We start from the raw sequence: 19,445 nt of genomic DNA, 5'->3' as shown, positions 1-19,445 counted from the left end.
CTTGTGTTCAATAGAGTAAGCTCCTCCCGGTAATTCCTTTTTTGAGAACCCTGTTTGAATTTGGAATCCTATCTTTCTCTTGATTTTTTTTTAATTGAAAATTTTCATTAAACATGTTTGTTTTTAAAGCAACTTTAAATCATAACAATGAAATGCTACAATTACCAAAAGTCAGTTTTTAAAGAAGACTTTTCTGGTTTGCTACAGATCTTTTTAAAAACTATGGTGCTGAAAAGTATGGACCTCATTCAGTTTGTTTAATTCAGAAATCAGCATTTGTCATGGAAAAGTGTGAAAGGAAGTTGAGTTACCCAGACTGGGGGAGTGGATGTTATCAGGTAAACTATATGATTGTTAATAATTATACCAAATGTTATATAATTTTATAGTGTTATACAGTGTTTATATTTATATATTTTATATGTTTGTATCTATATAGTTAAATTAGTTTATTGATTAATACTTTAACTTATCTTGTTTATTTATGTAAATATTAGTTTGGTTGCTTGTGTTTCCTGAAAACATTTCTTTCAGAGAAATTGCCTGTCTCCTTCTGTTTAAAAAATACATAATTGCTGTATATCAGTAAAGTTTCATAATAATCTTACTTCTAGACATATATCCTAAAGAAATTACAGTAAATAAGCAATTTTTTTCTTGAACAAATATTACTTTTTGTAATACAATAAAAACTTACAATTTTATTTTAAAAGGCCTGAGGAAAGCATAGATTTTAAGAATTAACAAGTCAAGTACTGATTAATAATAGATTTTTTCTTTGAAATTAGAAATCCAAAAGGGGGCAGACTACAATTTTTTTAATTATCTTATTTGCATATCTGATACAAAATGGCCAACATCACCATATTAAGAACTTATTAAGGTATGGGCATTCTGTAACTTCAGAGCATCCAACTTAATGACTATTCCATACCCTACCAATGTATGTTGGGGAGGAAAGTGTGTTCCTGAGAACTGAAAAATAGGAAGAGTTCCTTATCATTTTAGCCACAGAGCTAAATAGACTTCTGTAGCTGGGAACTTGTCTTAGTCTGGGTTCTCTAGAGGAGCAAAACCAGTGAAACATATATGTAAATATAGAGAGAGTTACTTCAAGGAAATGGTTCATGCCACTGTGGGGGCAGGCAAGTTTCACATCCATGGGTCTGATGGCAGGCTGGGAACCCCTCTGGCTCACGGGGTTTTAGGAGCTGGCAAGTCCAAGATCTGCAGGTCAGGTGGCAGGCTGGAGACTTTTGAAGACTTATGTCCCAAGAACTAGAGGTCAGGCGACAAGAAGAGTGCAGAGTCGAGAGAGAGAGGAAGCTTTGCCAGAACCTCCATGTATATACTGGAGACAGGCCACACCCCCAAGGAAACACCCCTTTCAACTTATTGGCTGCTCACATCAGATCACAAAATGGAAGGTGATTACATTATGGAAGAGCAACTCCCAAACCATGGAGAATCGTAGCCCAGCCAAGTTGACATGTAACATTAACCATCACAGAACTGAACAGTTATTTTAAAAGTTACTTTTAAAATGAACTTTATTTTAACAGCTTTATTGAGATATAATTCACACACCATGCAATTCATATAAAATTTTTAACCTTGTAAATGACAATTAAAAATAAACATTTTCCAGCAGTAATTTAATGACTGTAATCCAGCCACCACTTTGATTGTTAAGTTCCATTAAAGATGTATGATTGATTAAATACATAATTTTGACTTAGTTGTAATCACAATAGTTAATTTTGCTTTAGTGCCTTCATTTAGTACTTTTTATGGGGAGCAAAACACCTTTTCCCAAGTTTTCCTAATCATAATATTTACTCTTCTTCATGACTGTAGAACATTCCATCATTTTAATGTATCATAATTAGGGAAATAACTTTACTATTATATATTAATTTTTACATCTAACTATATAAAAAATGCTTTTACAAGTATACTTACGTATTTTACATTTTTTAACATTTATTTTTGAAACAGATTCCCATAAGTGAGAATATTAGGTTAAAGCAAAGTGGAGAATATTAGGTTAAACTCTAATGGGAGGGTGACATTTTCAGGCTGTTTTAATGTTCTGCCAACCTCCTACCAGCACAGAGGCCTTTTACAAATTTATAATACCATCAGCAAAGACCGAATGTACTTGCTTTCCTTCTGCCTAGTGTTGTCAGCTAATTTTTCTAATTTAATACTAGCCACCATTTACGTGGGAAACTGTGCATGATTTCTAAACTGTTAACATATGGATTAAGTTATTCATGTGCTTATTTTAACAGAAAAGTTGCAAAAATGGTACAAAAATCTATTTTTCTCAGGCTTAATTTTAGGTGTAAGTTACTGACATTCTACCCCTTTTCCCCCCAAGTACTTTTTCTTACAGACAGGGACATTTCTCCTACATAACCACAAAGCTACTAGTAAAAAGATCAAGAAATTAACATTGTTGCATCTAGGCCCCAGACCCCATTCAGGTTTTGCCAGTTATCCCAATAATCTCCTTTTCACAATAGGATTCAATCTAATATCAAACGTATTTAGTTGTCACATCTCTGGTCTGCTTCAATCTGGAATAGTTCCTCCGTCTTTTCTTGATTTCCATAACATTTTAAAGATTACAGGCCAGTTCTTTTCTTCAATGTCTCTCGATTTTGGTTTCTCTGATGTTTTCTCATGATTAAATTCAGATAATGCATCTTTGGAAGGTATATCACAGAAGTGATGTTTGTGTTGTTCTGGTGGTACCTTTCGATTTGCTTTATTATGGCTATGTTAGCCTGTTGGTATCTGCCAGGCTTCTCCACTGTCAAGTTATTTTTTTCCTTCTGTAATAAGTACTTTGTGAGGAGGAGCTTTTTAAAATCTCATTTCTTATACTTTGTGTTCACTCATAGATTACATTTTATTCAGTAGATATTACATGATTATCATTACTTATTTTGATGTTCAGGTTGCCCCAGCTTTAGTCAGGGAGAGCCCCATTTACCTGGCTCCTGTGTTTTTGATATGTCCCATCATTCTTTGAACATTTCCTTGCTTTCTGGCCCAAGATATTCTAGGCCCATCTTGTACTTCCTCTGCCCCTGAGAAGCTCCAGTTTCTTTTAGTGGCGTATGGATCTCTAAGAGTTGGATGTGCTCCTCATTGCCATTGGCGTATAGCTGCTCCCAGGCTGTCTCTGTGGATAAAGCTAGGAAATAGATGTATGTATACAGCGTATTTTTATATATACATTCAGACATGTACATCTATATATATATATTTAAATATATATATGTGCATATGTACACTTGTATATGTATCTCTATGTACACATGCATTCCACATCTTTAAAAACCTGCAGTCCCCATTTTTATTGCTTCAGTAATTATTTGCTTCTTCCCAGATGTATCACTTTCAATTCTTAGCTGATTTTTTTTTTTTTTCGTCTAATTGATAAAAAGCTTATATTATTCCTTTATAATGTTTCAATTTTAGGCAGTATCTATTGACTTTAGAAGATAAGGATTTTGTTTTTTCATCTGTTCCTCCCACCACATCCTCTTCCTGTTTCTACATCCTCCCCATGGTAATTTTAGATAGATGTGTATTCACTATTTATATTATTACTACAGCTACGTAAATGCTTAGCCATGTAGTATATAATGATTACTTATCAAATTCTCGCCAACATTTTTTTTCCCTGTGTTTATTCATTATTATCTTGTTTGATCATTTGCTTAGTTTTCTGTGAACTTAACACTAATTTAATTGAAAATTCTGCTCCCACTAGGGCTTATCGCCTCTAATACAGTCAGATTCTTTAGGAATTCTATTAATTTCATCTTGAGAAAATCTTTTCTGGAAATTTCTGACCTGCCCAAATCTGGACTAGATTCCCTGTACACTTGCAGGAAAACTGTCATCTTGGGATCTCCAGTCGTGATCATCCTGGAGATTTCTTTGCCTTTCTCATGTATTGGATTCTCTATTTTGTTGATCCTGTGCCATTGTCTTTCTTGGTTTCTTTTTTCATTTTAGTGGAACATGCTTCTAGTGGCTTTTGAGAAAGAGTATATAGGAGTAAAAAAAATTGAGACCTCCCATGTCTGAAAGCATCACTACAAAAAAACTCTTATACTTGATGATAGTTTGGCTGGGTATAATTTTCTTGTTGAAAATTGTTTTCCATAAGAATTCTGAAGGCATTTTTCCCTTATATTCCGGTGTGATTTTTATTTTTCATGGTTTTTATGTAATTTTTTTTTTTTTATTTCCCTCTCTGGAAGCTAGTAAATTCTTTTTCTGTCCTCTCTCCACCTTTCAGTATTCTGAAATTTAATGAGTTGGATCTATTTTTGGTGATCTCTAGCAGCCTTCTTATATTGAAGAGCTGACCGAAAGCGAGTTGGAAGCTCTGAGCATGTACGTAAGTCCTATTGACTGTAATCTTCACTGTAGGACTGTTTCCTTGTAAAACCTTTGATACCTGTATCATTAGGTTTTTCTTTTCTTGAGCTGGTCACATTCCTCAGAGGAGACTTCTAATATCCTACCTTGAGCTTGTATGCATAGTTGTCAGTGTTCTAGGAACTGAGTGGGTTTTGAGTGCCAAAGGGTCTTAATATTTAATATGTAAACTTTTATTTAAAGTCCTTTTTTCAAAATGCCATCTCAACCTTCACTTTACTTGGTGTTCCCCAGAACAGAAATTATCTGCAAAAAATAAATTTCCAGTGTTCTGGGTTAGGAATTAACAGTGGCCCAGCTCCTTGTGGAGATAGAGGGCAATCTGGGGGTCTGTTTCTTAAGTAGAAGTTAATGTAATCCTTCTACTTATAGCTTTTATTTCCTGTTTACTGGTACCAGCAATTCCTGAGTCTTCCTTGTGTTCTTCAGTGCAAATCAAGTTGCGTCTTGGCATTCCTTACTGCTGGATTTTGACTCAGCTTTCTTGGGTATATTAAGCCTGCTATAGCTTATACATTTACTCATCTGTCCACACTTAATTCCCAGTAGGAGTACTTAAACTTCATTAAGGAAGGCTTTCTTTTGTTGTATCAGTACACCCAGATGATTCTTATCTATCTCTATCTCTAAGCCATGGACATTGTTTCCCAGCCTGTAATCTGCCTCACTGTGATCCAAATCCTGTGCACATCTTTAGGACATAAGTGCTGTTTCTTCCATTAAACTTGCCTGTTTGCGCTCTTTTTCCTCTTGTTGGTACCTTTTATTGACTCTAAATCATAAAACAGTCTAACACCGTTAATTTTTTTTTTTGGTGGGGGGGATATATTTATATCCCACCCCTCTGTCCTCAACTAAACATGCTAAAGGGCAGGCATTGTGTCATGGACTTCTTTGGTATCGTTTTCAGCAGTAAGAACAGTGCTCAATCAATTCTTACTTAAAAGAATGGTGTCTTAGTCATCTAGTGCTGCCATAACAGAAATACCATAAGCGGATGGCTTTAACAAAGAGAAATTTATTCTCTCACAGTCTAGTAGGTTACAAGTCCAGATTCGGGCTGTCAGCTCCAGGGGAAAGCCTTCTTTCTCCGTCGACTCTGGAGGAAGGTCCTTGTTCTCAGTCTTCTCAAGGTCAAGGAGCTTCTCAGGCTCAGGGACCCCGTGTCCAAAGGATGCTCTCTGCTGCTGGTGCTGCTTTCTTGGTGTATGAGGTCCCCAACTCTCTGCTTGCTTCCCTTTCCTTTTATCTGTTGAGAGGTAAAAGGTGGTACAGGCCACACCACAGGGAAACTCCCTTTACCTTGTATCAGAGAGGTGACCTGAGTAAGGGCAGTGTTACAAATTTCACCCTAATTCTCTCAACGTAAAATTACAGTCACAAAGTGGAGAACAACCACACATGGCCTAACCAAGTTGATACATGCCTTTTAGGGGGGACATAATTCAATCCATGACAGATGGTTACATTGCACTGTAGTTATGGTAATACTTTACAGATGTGGATCATTGATTGTGGAATTCTATGAGGTCATACTTTGTTGTAGGTTTTCTTGCTAGCTATTATAACTTAAATTTCCAAATGAGTGTTATATTTCAACTTAACTGATGATAGTTATTTCAAAAATGACTATTCAAAGATACTTTTAGATCTCTTCTCTTGAAATTTCCATTAGAAATAGTTAAATAGCCATCTAAGAAAATCAGTCTTAGTATTTTGCATCATACTTACATTAACCTGTGTTAACCAGTGTCTTAGTTTTTGGTACTGCTGTGATAGAAATACCACAAATGAGTGGCTTTAATGAACAGAAATTTATTTTCTTACAGCTTAGGAGACCAGAAGTCCTAATTCAGGGTGCAGCTCTAAGGGAAGTACTCTCTCTTCTGTGCCTGTCTCTCTGTCTCGTTTCTGAGGGAAGGTCCTTTTCTCTCTTCAGCTTCTGTTCTTTGGTTCCGTGGCTGTCTTCACGTGGCATGCCATCTGTCTTCCTCCACCTGTGCTTGCTGTCTCTTCTGTGCCTAACGTGCAACAGCTTAACAACCAGTTTGCAATCAGTTGAGTCATCTATCTTTACTAGACTTCATTCTGGGCAACTTTAGACTATTTCCAAAAATTAAATCTACTTAGAAAGGCTAAAAGCGTGCCCCCATCAGACATATTCACAAGCATGCACTGGTTTTTGTTTTTGTTTTTTTTTTAATGGTGCTTTAAGTGAAAGTTTACAAATCAAGTCAGTCTCTCATACAAAAATTTATATACACCTTGCTGTATACCCCTAGTTGCTCCCCCCTAATGAGGCAGCACACTCCTTTTCTCCAGCCTATATTCCTGTGTCCATTCAGCCAGCTTCTGTCCCCCTTGGCCTTCTCATCTCCCCTCCAGACAGGAGCTAGCATGCACTGGTTTTGAAGGTAGTACCAAGAGAGAAGTTCCAGAAATACTTAAAGTGAACGGAGTGTAATTGAAATTAGTTTGAAGTCTTTGTAGAAAACACCTTTGAAGAAGACCTCATGTTGTGGATTGAATTGTGTCTCCCAAAAATGTGGGTCAACTTGGCTAGGCCATGATTCCCTATGTGCGATTGTCCACCATTTTGTTTCCTAATGTGATTTTCCTTTGTGTTGTGAATTCTGCCTCTGTGATGTTAATGAGGCAGGATTGGAGGCAGTTATGTTAGTGAGGCAGGACTCAGTCTACAAGATTAGGTTGTATCTTGAGTCAATGTCTTTTGAGATATAAAAGAGAGAAGTGAGCAGAGAGACATGGGGACCTCATGCCACCAAGAAATAAGAGCCAGGAGAATAGTCAGTCCTTTGGACCCAGGGTCCCTGTGCAGGGAAGTTCCTCGACCAGGAATGATTGATGACAAGGATGTTCCCCCAGAGGCGACAGAGAGAAAGCCTTCCTCTGGGGTTTGCACCCTGAATTTGGGCTTCTAGCCTCCTAGATGGTGAGAGAATAAATTTCCCTTTGTTAAAGCCATCCACTTGTGATATTTCTGCTATAGCAGCACTGGATGGCTAAGACACCCAGTCATTTTTATGTGTTTTAAAAGTTATCTTTAAAGTGTTAGTTTTTAAAAATCGAATTCATCAATTATACCTTGCACATGAAATATGAGCTCTGCCTTCAAAGATGTTACCAGTTTGGTTAAAATCACTGTGACTGCTATCTCTGAGCAAAGGATCTGAGGTAGAAAGAGTGGGAAACTTTAATTATGTACATTCCTATGCTGTATGCCTTTTTTGTTACACTGAGCCAATATTATTTTTATAATTTAAAAGAACTAATAACATTTTGACTTAAAAAAGTGACTTGTGGAGGGAGTCACATGATTGATGCCCTTTGACTTAGATTTAAGCTGGAGTACATGAAGCTGCTGGAATGTACAGAAATGGTATTCTTGATAACTTGGCTTTGGGGGTCTGTAATTGTATATAAGGCTATGTGCTGCTTGTATTTTTCAGGAAAAGTGTTTATAGCTTTCATCAGACTCTTAAAAAGCCACTAGACTCAAAATTTAAAAACTGTTACCACAGAGTGAAATTCTTTTAGAACCTGAATGACCTCACTCCCTTTATGTGAGGTTAAAGATACGCCCACAGCACAAATAGTGCTTTATAGGCAATGGTTTTAGTAAATTCTGACCCTGGTGGCGTAGTAGCTAAGAGCTACGGCTGCTAACCAAAAAGGTCGGCAGTTCAAATCCAGCAGGCACTCCTTGGAAACCCTATGGGGCAGTTCTACTCGGTCCTATAGGGTCAGCGGCAATTGATTTAGTTAGTTTTTTGGTTTTTTTTTTTATGTCTGTTCTGGCAATTGAAGGTGAAATCTCTCTTTGTAGACTCACTGACCTGATTTTTTTTTTTTTTTCCCCCTGTGTGAAGGTTTCTTGTTCTCCTCAAGGTCTAAAGGTTTGGGTCCAAAATACTTCCTATTTGTGTAGTCGGGCCGGGCAGGTCCTCCCTGTCAGTATTCAGATGAATGGCTGGATTCATGGGGGAAATCTGCTCTGCCCATCGTGTTGGGACTTCTGTGAGCTCTGTCCTCCAGAAACAGATCCTCCAGTTTCTAACCTGACCCGAGCTCTACCACTGGGTGAGTAGTCTCTGTAGTTGGAGTAAAGAGGGAAAAAGCACAATGTTGAAAATTATTTTCAAGGGGGCTCTAAAACACGTTGAGCTTCTTCTAGTTGCAGTTTTATGCAAAAGTTCTTCCTGCCCACTAATATTAGAAACTTGAGGTAGATGAACCTTTCTGTGTGAAGAACCCCTGACTCACACAAAAAATGTATTGAAGGTCATCTCTTCATTTTCAAATCAAGAGTAGAAAAAACAAAATTCTGCTCATTAAATACAAAAAGCAATTAAATATATTTTAGTCTTGTTATAACCAGGTGAAAAGAGAGGGAAAGATACTCGAAGGGATTGACGTACCACAAAAAAGAGAAAGGCGCAAGGAGACACAAATACACTCACACAAAGTGAGATGGAAAGATAGAAGTGGCAAAGAGAAGGTGGTTTTCATTGAGAGATGTTACACTCATTCTGTGAGACTCCAGAGGGTAGCATTGGAATCAAGAGTTTGTAGTTGTAGGAAGAAAGATTCCAGCTCAATCCTTTAGAACCAGGAGGGGAAAGGAAAGACTGACTTGAGAAGAAGGCATTTCCCCATTACTGAAGACGTACAGAGTGTGGCTGATGACCCATTGCTAGGAGTTACAAAAGTAGAAATCATAAACTCTCAACTAAGGCTTTGGTTTAAATGACCTCTAAGATTTTATGGCAATATGACGTATTAGAATATTAATAATAAAAATCTTATACGATGTTTTATTTTCTCCATTGAAGTATTCTTTCAATGGAAATATGTAACCCTTTGCGTGTTTCATAATCTGGTTGAAAATAGAGAGCTACAATCAGTTTACAAGTCCAAGTTTCTCCACCTCTTAAGACTCTGATTTTATTTCCTTTCTTTCCCAAATTGTGGCATCTTTATCTAGACAGAAGCTGTAATTGGAGGGTGAGTTTAGGAAGATTTGTACTTGGGTCGGGGGCCTCCAAGACCACCCGCAGGTTTGATAATTCTCTAGAAGGACTTATAAGACTCAGCATATAATGGTTCTTACAGCTAACATTTATTACAGCAAAAGGACAGGAAACCAGAGCAGCCAAGGAGAAAGGTAAGTGGGCTAAGTGTGGAGGAAACCAGCTCGCAGACACCGGCCGGGGCCAGCCCCGTAAGCAGGACCTCGTAAGGACAGCGGTTTCAGCCCTGCTTCGTTAACTCTTTTCTGCACAGCACTCCAGTGAATCCGTGGAGTTTTCTGCTCTCGCGACAGTGATGGCATATGAATTGAAGGTCCTTTTAATGTGGCATACAACACGTGTTTCAGTACATGAATGGCGTTAAATGTGCTCAGTTAACTTTTACTTAGTGTCAAGCTAATGGGATGACAATTTGTTGTTGTTGTGGCTAGAATTAAAGGGTAGTTCTGATTGAGCTGCTATTTCAGACCTAACCCTAGAGTTAATTACAAGAAACTGTTAACATTTTATCATCCAAGAGATCAGCAGGCATCTGGGCCAGTAGCAGTTAGAGTTAAGAGTGAAGGAGAGCTACCTCCAGCTGGGGTGGGGGTAGGGATCTTAGGAGAGTATGCATAGAAGAATGTGTATAATCAGAAAGCCAGATGGGGTTGAGGAGCCATGAGATGATGAAGTTCCTGTCCTTCAAGTATAACAAAGACAAGTGAATCTGTTGAACAGATGTGTGTTGGGGGTGGGGGGGCGGTGGGAGTAGAGATTGCAAACCACCCCTTCCAAGTCCATCAGCTGGTGCCTTCCATGTCCATCAACTGGTGCCTTCCATTCTTCTTCTTACCCTGCCCCTTCCTTATCAGACAGTTTGTTATTTATATCATTTATCCATTAAACCCATTGCCATGAAGTCAATTCTGACTCATAGCGACCCTATAGGACAGAGTAGAACTGCCCCATGGGGTTTCCAAGGAGCGCCGGGTGGATTTGAACAGCTGACCTTTTGGTTAGCAGCTGTAGCTCTTAACCACTACAGCACCAGGGTTTCCATTTATATTGTTTAGGATCAGTTTATTATTCTGAGTCTGTGATACCATGAAGTGATAGCTTTTCCCATGAACTTACCAGCTCTGTAAGGACACATGCTCAAAAGAGCATTGTAAGCTCCAAACAGCGGACACAATTGTGAAAAATGTGTAACACTACAAGGAGACCTACCTTTTAGTCTCGTTTTTTAAAACTTCATAAACATCACTGTTGCAATCATAAAATACCTTACTTCCCATTTTGTTAGCGTGCATGAATAAATCACACACTGAACCTTTACTATATATAAATTATGTGCCAGAGGCGAGGCCAAATTACACAGACTATTAAAGTGAATAGTTTGTTTCTTTTTTTTTTTTTTTATTAACTTTTATTAAGCTTCAAGTGAACGTTTAGTTTGTTTCTTTTTTAGTACACTGTTTATGACCCACCAAACTGGTAAAAATAATATTTGGTACTTTAAATAATTAGAACTACTCTACAATGAAGCTATTAATCCAATGATCATCTCTAATCTGTCTAATGAATTAAAGTATATTTGGAGTATTGAAGTGTACCTTAAAAGCACTAAGGTTGCTATGGGTCTGAATCAACTTGATGGCAACAGGTTTGGGTTGTTTTTGGTTTTTAAAAGCGTTAAAACTGCCAGTATTCTGGAAGAAGTGTGAAAAGATATTCCTGTCCCCCGACTTTTCTGCATTATTTCCCCACAAGTGGTTAGTCCGCATAGCCTCTTCTAACATTGGCAGTTTCTTTTAGGATGTGCAGCTCCCATCTTTTCTCCTCCTTTTCTCTGTTCATCACTTCTGAGTGTTTGAGTGTGGTTAGATAGTTGTTTTATATTGCCTAAAACATTTTGCATTAGTGAATATGATAGACTTATTCCTAGATTCTTCCTGGTTTCTGCAAATTCTGGGAGTTATTTTTACTTCTGTTTATTGAGTACTAGACACTTGGCCAAGTGCTTTATATATGTCATTGCATTTAATCAGCACAAAACCTAATGAGGTAGGAACTATTATCATTATTTTACGTGTGAGAAGACTAAGGTGTAGAGCGGTTAAGTAACGTATCCTCAGTCATGGCTGATAAATAATTCTGTTCAGATCCAAACCCAGGTGTGATTAACTCCAGTTCATTTGAAACACCCATGCTGAATTCTTTTTTCTTTTTGAACAGTACTTTCACAGAAGGTACAATGTTTTTTGAAGGATAAAAGGTGTTCTAGAGCTGCCATTAATGTTTTAATAGTTTGTGAACTGTTAGTACCAAGAGTGAATAAACAGAGCTAGTTTTCTTCCTGTTTCCTTTGAGCCAAATTAAGAGCTAGGTGCTAAAGGGATATGCCTCTGTATTAGTGACTCTAGGTCCATTCCTTGCTCCAGCCAGCTCCACTCACTGTACCTAGTGTTCTGGGTCAGAACTTGTCCAGTAGAACCTGGCAATGTTCCGTAATCTGCATTGTCTAATACGGTAGTAATTAGCAACAATCAATAACTGAACATGTGTAATACGGCTAGCGCAACTGGGGAACTAAATTTGGAATTTTATTTAATTTTGATTCATTTTAATTCAAATAGCCAAGCATAGCTAGTGGTCACCATGTTGAACAGCCCAGCTCTAGGCCAGAGGTTCTCAAACTTTAGTGTGCGGTAGCATCATGTTAAAGCACAGACTGCTGGGCTGCACCCCTAGAGTTTCTGACTCAGAAGGTCTGAGTGGGAGCCTGAGAATTCGTGTTTTAAATAAGTTCCCAGGTGAGTGCTGATGCTGTTGGTTCACCGCCCATACTTTGAAAAGCACTGTTCTAGGCTACGTAGGCATTTTCTAGGATTTAACAAATGCTAGCTGATCCTATTGGAGAGTTCCTCATGGGTTACCTGGATTGCAGGCAGTGAAATAATTTTTTTAAATACTCCTTCCACACTGCGTAGTGCTCAGAACAGCCTCCATTGCCTTGACATTGTCATTTTACTCATTCTGTAGCTGAAGACCACCCCTGTTTTTCTTACTTTTAAGCTACTCATAAGTGGAACTTGGTTGGTTCTCTAGAGGCCCATCTTTATTGTTCAAAACATTAAAAAGGACAACTCATCCTTAAAGTGAAGTTGGCCCAGCCTCCTGACTGTTATAAAAACGTTTTCCATTATGAGAATTCTTTCGGAAAACAGACTTAGCCACGAGAACAGCTATCATTAAAAAATACTCCTAGTATCCACAGCTGTTTTGGAATCAAGTCTTGGGTGATTAATATGGATAGATGGATTGTTGTTAGCTGCCGTTGACTCCAAATCATGGCGGCCTTATGTACAACAAAATGAAACGTTGCCCAGTCCTGCATCATCCTCCCAGTTGCCAGCATGTTCCAGTTCATCAGTATGGCTATTATGCCAATCCATCACACTGAGGGTCTCCCTGGCCCTTACTGGCCTTCTGCTTTACTGAACATGACGTTCTTTTCTAATGATTGATCTCTCCTGATGACATGTCCAAAGCAAGCTAGTCGGACAGTGTTCTGTTGTGATCCATATGGTTTTCAGAAGTAGGTTGCCAGGCCTTTCCTCCTAGTCTTTCTCAGTCTGGAAGCTCTGCTGAAACCAAGTTTCAGGTGACCAGGTGACCCTACTGGTATTTGAAATACCGGTAGCATAGCTTTCAGCATCATAGCAGCACACAAGCCAGCATAGTACCACAAACTGATAGATGGGTGGTGGGATAGATGGATAGATTTGCAGAAATAGAGGGCTGTATGCCCTGGTTTGCCTGGGATAGTCTGTGTGTCTGTTGTCTTGGTGTAGTTATTAATAGCACTCTCTTTTATTCTCAGAATGCCCTGGTTTAGGGTGATAAACTATATGGCCACTTTATCTAGAAGGGACGAGAAAGAGTAGAAGAAGAGAGTCCTGTCAAGATTTCTATTTACTCTTCTATGTGACATCTTTAACTTTTAGTCTTTAGTCCTTTTCTCAGGTGCCTTTTTTTAACCTTGATATGGTAGATACAAATTTTGTTTCTTCTTCCATTAGTATTTTATATCTGTAAATATTTTTTAAAAACATATTGTGTATCTGGGTTTCAGAAAGTCGGTCTTGATTCTGCTTTCCAAGGTGGTCCTTGTTCACCTTTTAATAATCACCTGTACTCATCTCTCAATATTTAGTTGCTATGATGTATTGAAAACCCTGGTGGCGCAGTGCTTAAGAGCTACACCTGCTAACCAAAAGGTCGGCAGTTTGAATCCACCAGGCGCTCCTTGGAAACCATATGGGGCAGTTCTCCTCTGTCCAATACAGTCACTACGTGTTGGAATCAACTTGACGGCAACGGGTTTGGTTTTTTTTTTTTTTTAATAATCTACTCCAAAACTGTCTACAGAATGTCAATTTCTTGTTTTCAACCCTAGATCTCTGTTCCCGTTCCTCCAGCCTGGTGGTCACCCTCTGGCTCCTGCTAGTCAATCTGTTCCCTCTGCTGGCTGGATTTCTTTTGTGTGTGTGGCACTAGGAATGGAGAAGTGAACTCCCAAGACATTCCTTTGTGTCGTGTTTCTCTGAAAAAAGCACAAAACCTAGGCGGGTACCAGCCCATGCAGATGGCAGAAGTAGCGTTCCTGACCTTGTCTTGGAAGTGCTGACTACGTCAGACCTTGAAGCAGAGCTTCACAGCTGTCACTCCTCATCAACAGCCCAACAGCCTCAGAGCGTGGAGAAGTAGAAGAAATTCCAAGTCACCCAGTCTTTTTATTTTTCAAGACACATAATCTTCTTGAAGTTTTCCTTTGAAAATGGGATAATTAGTGGAATTTTCAGACTGATACATACCTCAGCATTTTCATTAACCTAAAGTGATAGAGAAGTTCATTGTCAATACTGATAACCCTAAACAACAGCTAATTATCGCAACATTACACGTTGTGGATCCTGCCCTCAAAACTACCAGTCATCCTTTGATTTACAGAAAATAATTGAATTGAGATTTTTAGTCACTGTCATGCCTTTTGGAGCCCTGGTGGCGCAGTTGTTAAGAGCTTGGCTGCAAACTGAGATGTCGGCAGTTCAAATCCACCAGCCACTCCTTGGGAACCCTGTGGGGCAGTTCTACTCTTTCCTATAGGGTTGCTATGAGTCGGAATTGACTGGAAAGCAATGGATTTGGTTTGGTGTTTTTCGTATGATGCCTTGTTGTTCCAGAGTTTTTTTCAGTTGTTTTTGCTAACTGTTACGATTTAACCATCCATGCCCTTTTCAGACCAGCTGTGTAGTAGTTTTACTACTAAACCATCGGAGGTGTCTTGATAGTCCTCTTCCAGCTGTATCTGTATTCACTGGTCTTCAGAGCTCAGCTTCCAACTGTATTCTCCGTTAGTTTAATAATGACCTGAAAAAATGTGGAAGCAGAGAGAAAAAAGTCTGTCCTGTAAAAACACTGATGACGTGTAAACCGAAGAAACATCATTGTATTTTTTTCAGGTAATAGTTATGGTAACTGTAACCCAACAGAAACAAAACTCCTCTTTTTTGACCAATGACGATATAAGAGAAATTCCAGTACAGACAGGTATGCATTTATTTTCAGGCTGGCCAAGATATTGTTACAGAAGAATTTCTAATATGATCTGAAATTTTTTTTTTATGGAAAAGAGGGAGACTGTAAGTCAAAACTAGATGGTCTGGAATGTTTACTAATAGCAAAGTATAAGTTTGGTGTAGTGCCTATCCAACAGGATCCACTTTACGGCGTAAAGTATGGCTCAGTCTATGGAAGTTGTAAATTGCCTTTGCTTTAAATGTCCTTCACCTCCTGTATTCACACTCCTCATTTTGCCTTATAGATTCTGCTCTCCAGAAGCAAGTTTGCTCTGGTGCCAGAGGTTACCAATTCTACCTAGTAATTCCAACTTCAAAGTCTTCAATGATGGTTGATGCCCGATTTTTCTGTCTAATGTTAATTAAGTCCTGAGGCATTTTAAACAGAACCTTCAGACAAGCATCCATCCATTTATTCGTTCTTTCTTTCATTGGTTGGCCCTTTAATCAGCATACAATTACGGAGCACTTCACTGAAGAAATTGTGCTAAAGGAGTAAGAGACATAATTCCTAAGGAGTATTTCCAATGGACTATTTGGCATGAGAGCCAAACAGCAACCCCAGCGTAAAGGGAAGTCACTTTTTTTAATACATAAACTTAAAAAGGCATATTTGCATGCAGTTTTAAGTTGGAGGTACTTGTCGTTGTGGAAAGCTGGGGGTCTCTAACATAGCCACCTTCAGCAAAAGAGAAGTTAATTGTAATGGCGTGCATACCAGTGCTTGGTTTTCTGCCCATGGCATGCATGCATTAAATTGTGCAAGGTCAGAAAAAAGCATAGCGTATACTTTTAAAGAAACGTACAATAATATAAACTTAAATGCATATCGTGATTATGAATCATTCTTCTAAGTTATATAAAGAATATCACCAAAAATGCTATGGATTAGAAATATATTTGAGATTCACAGTGAAAGATTCGATTATCTTTTGACTGTTGTACAGTAATGCCACTTAGGTAGTATTGTTTCCAAGCATGGTGCTTTTTCTACTTGAAAGATATTTTTTTGCTTTTATTTTTTATTGATATAATTATATTTGCACAAATGACTTTCTGGAGAAAAGAATTATAGATGACATTTTTTCTATATGTATTTATTAAGCTTGGAATCTGGTAGTCCAGTGTTTTCTTTGCACAAAGATGAAGCTTGACGAAGTTTATCAAGAAATCTTGAGTTCCTGACGGTGTCTAGCTGCGTTAGTGTCTTCCTTCCTTTTTAGTAAGGCTTAAAAAGTTGCACATCGCTGATTTTCCATTGTGAACTCAGTGAAGACTTAGAAGGCCACCCAACCTGTAAGAAGTTTTAAAGATGCAAGTTTTGGTCACTTAGAATATGACAGTGAAGCAAAGATGAAGGATGTCTTTTAAAACCTTGAGATTTCAAGGCTAGAATTCAGCTGTAAACTGAAGAATTTGAAATGGCCTAAGTATTGTTATCCTGTGATGGGCGGTGCCCTTCGTGTTCATGAAGACAAAACCAGGTCACCGTGAAAGAGACTGAATAGGCGCAGGTGTGGGGGAAGCAAGGGCCAGGGAAGAGGAGTGGAGAGCAACTGAGTTAGGAACAGTAGACTGGAGTCTCTTTGGGATGCAAAAAGGGTCATGTGCTTAAAAAAAGATGACTACCTCGGTTTTCAGTTCAGACTTAGGTTCCTTTTGATCATATTAAAGTAACAGTTGTCAGAAATAGCGAATGAAATTACCTCAGGTTTTCAAGAACAGAATTTACAGGAGGGAAGCAAAAGCCCTGTCAGTAGACTTGAACTGACAGCTTTAAAGATAGTGGCAAGCAGGTAGTCAATGTAGATCCCTCCAATGTTCTTCTGAAAAGCTTCCTTTTCTCTCTTAAAAATAAGTAACCCTTACATTTTTCTTATTGGATACCTATTTTTGTTAAGACCAATGAAAATGTTATAAATTATGCTTAAAATTAGTTCTCAGCCTAGTATATTGGTTTAGACTTAATATTTGAAGTTGACGTATAAACTTAGGAGGTTTAAATAGCTTTAGAAAAATAAGTATATCAGAGTATTCCATAAAATTGTCTCATCATTATCTCCAATATTAAAAGACTCATTGATTGAGGCCCAGAAGGCTCAAGTTCTTTATTTGTAAGCTGTTGAGATGATTTCTGAGAATCCTTCCAGCTCTGACATTCTGTGCCTAGCACTCATCCAGAATGCTCGGGCAACGCTGGCCTGGTCTAGCTTCTGCGGTATGCCAGCCTGCATGTCCTGTTCATCCCGGTGTCCTGTGCTCCATGCCTTGGCGCCGTCCGTGTCCTTGGACACTGAATGGAAAGAGAAGAGCCACGGACTAGGCTTGGCAAGAGGAGGTGGACTTCAGCCACAGACCCATTTCACGGTGGGCACCGGTCATTCGTGCCATGTCCTTGTAGCCCAGGAGGATGACGGCCTTTTTTAGTAAAGGCTGTGCTACTCATTCTGAAGGAAGAACTTACCTGAAAGGAAGACCTTTTTTTTTTAAAATTTATACATTGAGTCTGGTTGGGGAGGGAGGGGTGAATTATTTTCCTTTGCGTTTACATTTTTAAAAAACAAAATAGAAGATTTAAAGTCTAACCTTTATTTATGGTACTGAACTTTAAGCATAATATATTCCTTAGAAAAACAGAACTTTAATAAAAAGAGAAACTAATCAGCGTCTTGTCTTTACTTACTGCCATCGGTTTTTAGAAATCTGGATGAGGAGTGCAAACACCGCCATGCTGTCTGTCTGAGGGCAGATGAGGCGTTTATTATAACATAAGTCAGAATTTTAAACCTGAGTAAAATGGCGCTGCTGTAAAAATGGGGACAGGGCTTATGTGAAACTGCAGAAGGTAGCCCTCCTGAAATCGAGCAGGAAAGGGAGCAGGCTGAAATGACTCCCGGCAGTGCGGCTCTGGCGGGAGATCACTCCAGTTCCTTCTCTTCTGTCCTGCCAGCCTCACCGCATGACCAGTCTGACACATCCAAGTGCCACATTTGCACCATGGCATCAGATATATTGTGGCTGTAGTCATGGAGCTTGCTGCTCCCTCATGACCTGGATGCAAGATGGGAGGAAGTACCCAGGGAGGTTCCTCTGCCATTTGCACTTAGGGCCGTCCTGCCCTGTGATGTGGAGCCAAGCACTTTGTGAAATTGATTGAACACAGCCTGTGTGACCCAACTGCTGAGCTGATGTCTTTGTGGGAATTTTTTTTTATTAATAATTAGATTTTTTAAAGTTTTAAATGTTTTATGTAGCTACATATTTATATAATTTATATATAATTATATATATATAATTTATATATTTATATAAATTACTTCAAGTAGTTGAACAAATCCAGTATTATTTGCTACAGTGTATTGAAGATAAAGCTGTCTACATTTTATATATTAACTTGTTTACACTTCTTTTTGGTATGTTCATAGAATATATTTAGGGGGTATTATCACATAAATTAAGAAAGGAGCCTGGGTGGTGCAATGGTTAAGTGCTTGGCGGCTCATGGAAAGGCTGGCAGTTCAAACCCACCAGCTGCTCTGTGGGAGAAGAGACCTGGCAATCTGCTCCTCTAAGGATTACAGCCAAGGAAATTCTTTGGGGGCAATTCTGCTCTGTCCTATAGGGTCGCTATGAGTTGAAAGTGACTTGACGGCACACAGTAGAATCACATAAATTAATCTTTTGTCCACAACCTCTCCAGTAGAGTCACTGAAATAGAGGGGTTTACTTAAAAAGACATTTTGAGAGTGTTCCATCAGAAGTTCATTTCTTCATGTTCAAAATAAATGGGACAGTGGGACAGTGGCCCAAATATGTGATCCGATGCTCTGGCAGATGGCCAAGAGCTTTCCCGTTTGGTGTGTATAGGAATGTGTTTTTCTGCCAGCGTTGTTGTTAGGTGCCATCAAGTCAGTTCGGACTCACAGCAACCCTGCATACAACAGAACGGAACACTGCCCCGTCCTGTACCAATTTCGCAATTGTTGTTACGCTTGAGCCCATTGTTGCAGCCACTGTGTCAGTCTCAAAGGTGTTCCTCTTCTTCGCTGACCCTCTCCTTTTCCAAGCGTGGTGCCTTTCTCCTGGGATTGGTCCCTCCTGATAACGTGTCCAAAGTACATGAGACGAAGTCTGACCATTCTTGTTCCTTAGGAGCATTCTGTCTGTACTTCTTCCACGTTCATTTTTCCAGCGGTCCATGGTATATTTCATATTCTTCATCGACCCCATAATTCAAAGACATCAATTCTTTTTCAGTCTTCCTTATTCACTGTCTAGCTTTCACATGCATATGAGGTGATTGAAA

At 38.8% G+C, this 19,445-nt stretch overlaps 1 protein-coding gene across 3 annotated transcripts in view; it reads left to right on the top strand.

Annotated features, from left to right (window-relative positions):
* Window positions 1-17,686, top strand: part of LMLN (leishmanolysin like peptidase) — a 107,448-nt gene extending 89,762 nt beyond the window's left edge. Inside the window, exons 14-16 of one of the 3 annotated variants that reach the window (XM_049878985.1) lie at window positions 208-338; window positions 8,355-8,565; window positions 13,957-17,686. In XM_049878985.1, coding sequence (XP_049734942.1) covers window positions 208-338; window positions 8,355-8,565; window positions 13,957-14,057 — 443 coding nt within the window. In that variant the 3' untranslated portion in view covers window positions 14,058-17,686. The other 2 variants (XM_049878966.1, XM_049878976.1) reach the window with 2 other exon arrangements.
* The last annotated feature ends 1,759 nt before the right edge of the window (window positions 17,687-19,445 follow it).

The sequence above is a fragment of the Elephas maximus genome, chromosome 1 (assembly GCF_024166365.1).
Source record: "Elephas maximus indicus isolate mEleMax1 chromosome 1, mEleMax1 primary haplotype, whole genome shotgun sequence".
NCBI classification, from domain to species: domain Eukaryota; kingdom Metazoa; phylum Chordata; class Mammalia; order Proboscidea; family Elephantidae; genus Elephas; species Elephas maximus.
Note: the sequence above shows the minus strand (reverse complement) of the source record. Positions and strands in the feature narration are given on the sequence as shown.